This window comes from Leptonychotes weddellii, unplaced genomic scaffold, assembly GCF_054177405.1.
Source record: "Leptonychotes weddellii isolate Sample4059 unplaced genomic scaffold, ASM5417740v2 HiC_scaffold_17746, whole genome shotgun sequence".
Classification (NCBI taxonomy): Eukaryota; Metazoa; Chordata; class Mammalia; order Carnivora; family Phocidae; genus Leptonychotes; species Leptonychotes weddellii.
In genome coordinates this window covers 1-3737 of record NW_027761465.1, presented here as the reverse complement: position 1 = coordinate 3737, position 3737 = coordinate 1, and the positions used below count along the sequence as shown (strand labels likewise).

At 42.2% G+C, this 3737-nt stretch overlaps 1 protein-coding gene across 1 annotated transcript; it reads right to left on the bottom strand.

Annotated features, from left to right (window-relative positions):
• Positions 1–469: 469 nt before the first annotated feature.
• Positions 470–3733, bottom strand: LOC102739674 (protocadherin gamma-A9; the record flags this gene model as incomplete). Its single annotated transcript, XM_031026178.2, is given in 4 exon segments — positions 470–3079; positions 3081–3332; positions 3334–3537; positions 3539–3733. Coding segments are annotated over 4 exon segments (1329 nt in total), but the record flags the coding sequence as incomplete, so codon positions are not given.
• Positions 3734–3737: the final 4 nt, after the last annotated feature.

Here is a 3737-nt window from a genome sequence, read left to right as displayed (position 1 = left end):
CCTTCCGTTTGTGTTGGTGACTGAGCAGGAAAACCCAGGCTAGAGGCTGAGGAATCCCGGGCGACAGCACTCGCCCTGTACTGGCCGACAGCGGCGCCCAGAGGCCCCGTGTGGTACCGCAGTCCACATTCAAGAGGATGTTTTCCTCTTGAATCCAATTTTTCTCTAGATTATCTCTAGAATATAAATATTGCTCTTCGAAGCTCCTATATAAATTTCTATAAATTCCCTGTACTCTGAGAAGTGCTCCTGAAGTAGTAGTTTACTTCTGCATTGACCCCCTCATCCTAGTCAGTGGCTGTCACTGCAATAGAGAGGACTTGGAGGCCAATTGTATACATAGAGAAATATATATATAATGATATATTTTTCTCTATATATGTAGAATATGTATACATTGCTATTTGAAAATGCACTTATATAAGAGCCCGAAATTTTAGTTTTACTAAAGTTTTACAATTGTATGTACTTAGTGTTTTAAAGAAATTTATTATGCAAAAATTTCAAACTTATTCAAAAGTAGAGAGTATTATTATTGAATCTTCATATACTCATCACCCAACGGCAATAACAATCAACACAAGGCCATCTTCATTCAACATATATATTGTACCCCCTCATTATTTTGAAGCAAATCCAAGATATTTTAACTCTTAAGATGAAACATTAAGATAAGCAAAGATTTTATCCTATTTTGTTATATAAAATGCTACCAATGTAAAAGTCCTATCTCATTTGAGAAAAGTAGAATTCAGCGTTTTCCCCACTCTGCCCAGTTATCCATGCAGTGAGCTTGCAAGTGATATTATTAATGGTAGAGAAAAGTAGTAACCTATCATGATATACAAGCCTTCAGCAATATCTGTATCTTTTCCCAAATTAACGCATCTTTAATATTTATGAATACTAAGTACCAATGGTTATTCCCCAGGACAGAAACTTCAAGTGACAGTTTCCCAAATGCACAGTTAAAAATATGACCCTGGGGGCGCCTGGGTGGCTCAGTCGTTAAGCAGCTGCCTTCGGCTCAGGTCATTATTCCAGAGTCCTGGCATTGAGTCCCACATCGGGCTCCCTGCTCCACGGGAAGCCTGCTTCTCCCTCTCCCACTGCTTGTGTTCCTGCTCTCGCTATCTCTCTCTCTCTCTGTCAAATAAATAAATAAAATCTTTAAAAAAAATGACCTGAAGGATGCTTTAATTTTTTTCTTACTAGCTTAGGAATAGAGTATTTGAAATAATTATGTCTGTATGTCATAATGGCTTTCCAGACTTGTTAACCCTATAGCCAGCGTGTTTAGAATAGAATTTTGAGTCAACTTCAAAGCTTATTTTTAAATTCTCCTGGAGGGGTGCTTGGGTGGCTCAGTTGGTTAAGCCTCCAACTCTTGATTTCGGCTCAGGTCATGATCTCAGTGTCATGATATCCAGACCCCCTTCAGGCTCCGCACTGAGTGCAGAGTCTGCTTAAGATCCTCTCCCCCCTCCCTGTCCCTCCCCTCTTCACTCTCTATCTCAAAAAATAAATAATAATAAAAAAAGTCTCCTGGAATGTCATTTTTTACTTGAAATGACACTATGTTTAAAATCAAATAAAATATTGTTTTCCTTATAGCTAAAAGCCAGTAAAATATTTTTAGAACCTTGTCCAGCAGGTCCTGAGAATATTTTCCTAAATTGTCTCCCTTATTTATTTCTAGCCTGTAGATTGGAGAATTGAGCCATAAATAACAGACAGTTGAGGAATAATTTTTATCTCCCTAGTTTTGTCCTCTCTCAGTGTTCATTCTTAGAAACCCCTTTAAGTGAAGTGTCATTCTTCCTCAACAGTGATCTTTAAATTCAAACAACCTCTACAAACATGTGATCTGAAAAACATAACCTCAAAGGGGTGTTGTCCTATCATAGAAACAGAAAAGCAGAAGCAGAAAAGTCTGGGCTTTTAGTTTCTTCAAGAAGAACAGATGTGTTTTGTCATTAATTTACCTTTACAAAATCAGTATCAGATGTAGTTATGTTGCAGCAGTATGTAAGAAGTTCACAATGGGGCCACTGAAGATAACAATAATAAATTTCAGGAATGGAAAACCACCCCTAAGGATTAGTTGTGAACTGATAACCAAGCAAACACACCCAAATACCCATATCAATGCTCAATAATGAGAGCAGCCCCATGAAGGTTTCCATTGACCATAGGTTAATTTGATCATGAGAAAGTGAAAATTATATCAGTGATGTAACCAATAAATGCCTCCTATAATGTTAGAGCAATAATTAGGCCCAGCGAAAACTTGAATGGTGTGAAATACGTTAACATCAGTGTATCACACCTTAAGTGCAAACCTTAAAAAAGTTATAATAGAAAATAAGGGAAAAATGGAACTCACTGGAACCAAAGTTTCCTATAGGTTTTCTATAGGAAACCTAGAATCATCTGAAACACACAAAGGGTCATTTTTCAGACAGCGCTCCTGGCTAATCAGCACGTTGGCATACTTGGGCTGGGGAAAGATCACATGAGTCTCCCAGGAGTCCGCCGTGAGTGAGGCTTCCTGGAACTAAGTCTGCAGAAAAGCCCACACCCTGTCAACACCCACGGAGTGAGAAGTAGGCACACCAGCTAATCCAACCCCCCCAGCCTGGAGTAGATGTGAGGTGTGCCGACACCACAACCTGAGCACCAGCAACACAACGACAATGGTGAGGAAGATGCAGGAGACTGCAGCCACTGCCACCACAAAGTATTAGGTGGGGTCTGAGGTCTCTGGGTATGCGGGGACCTCCAGATTGTTGAGGTCAGCCAGCACATCTGGAATGCTGTCAGCCAAGGCCACAGTGAGTGTGACAATGGACGAGGGAGGGGGCTGGCCGTGGTCCTGGACCACCACCACCACCAGGCTCTGCTGGAGCCTGTCTCTGTCTAGCAGGGCCTGCACTGAGAAGAGCCCAGGCTCACTGGCTTTGAGCAGGTGGTAGGACAGCCAGGCAATCTGACCTGAGTCTCTGTCTACAGCCACCACCTTGGTGACCAGGTAGCCAGGTTCGGCAGAGTGCACACCAGTGGAAACATCAGTGGGAGGGAGTGGGGTACAGGATTTCTGGCACACTGTCCTTCTGATCCAGCACAAGCAAGTTCAGTGACACATTGCTGCTGAGCAGTTGGTTCCCACTATAGCTTGCCCTCACCTGCATTTGAAGATCATGAAACTGCTCAAAGCCAAAGGAGCACAGAACATATACCAGACCAGTGTCAGAGCTGATGGAGACATAGGAGGAAAGAGGCAACCCTTGGATAGTGTCCTCAGCCAAGGTGTAAATAACACCTGGGTGTTCTCTCCCTGTCGGGGTCATAGGCTGGCACCAAGAAGATGGAGATGCCTCTAAGGTTGTTCTCAGGGAGGTAGACTGAGTAGGAGTTTCCAGAGAAGCTGGGTTATCATTGATGTCTAGGGTGTACGTTGATGTAAATTTCTGTGGACAGGGGTGGCATTCCTCTGTCTGTTGCTGTCACTGTGATGTTATATTCAGAGGTTTCTTCCACTGTCAAGAATTTGGACTGTCAACAATCTATAATAATCTATTAACTTTTCCAATTGAAAAGGTAAATTATGAGGTGTGTTACAGACAACTTGACCATTCTTCCCGGAGTCTCGGTCATGCACATTCAAGAAGGCAATTACTGTTCCAGGAAGAGTATTTTCCAAGACTGGGCTAAACAGAGATGTAATGATCACTTCC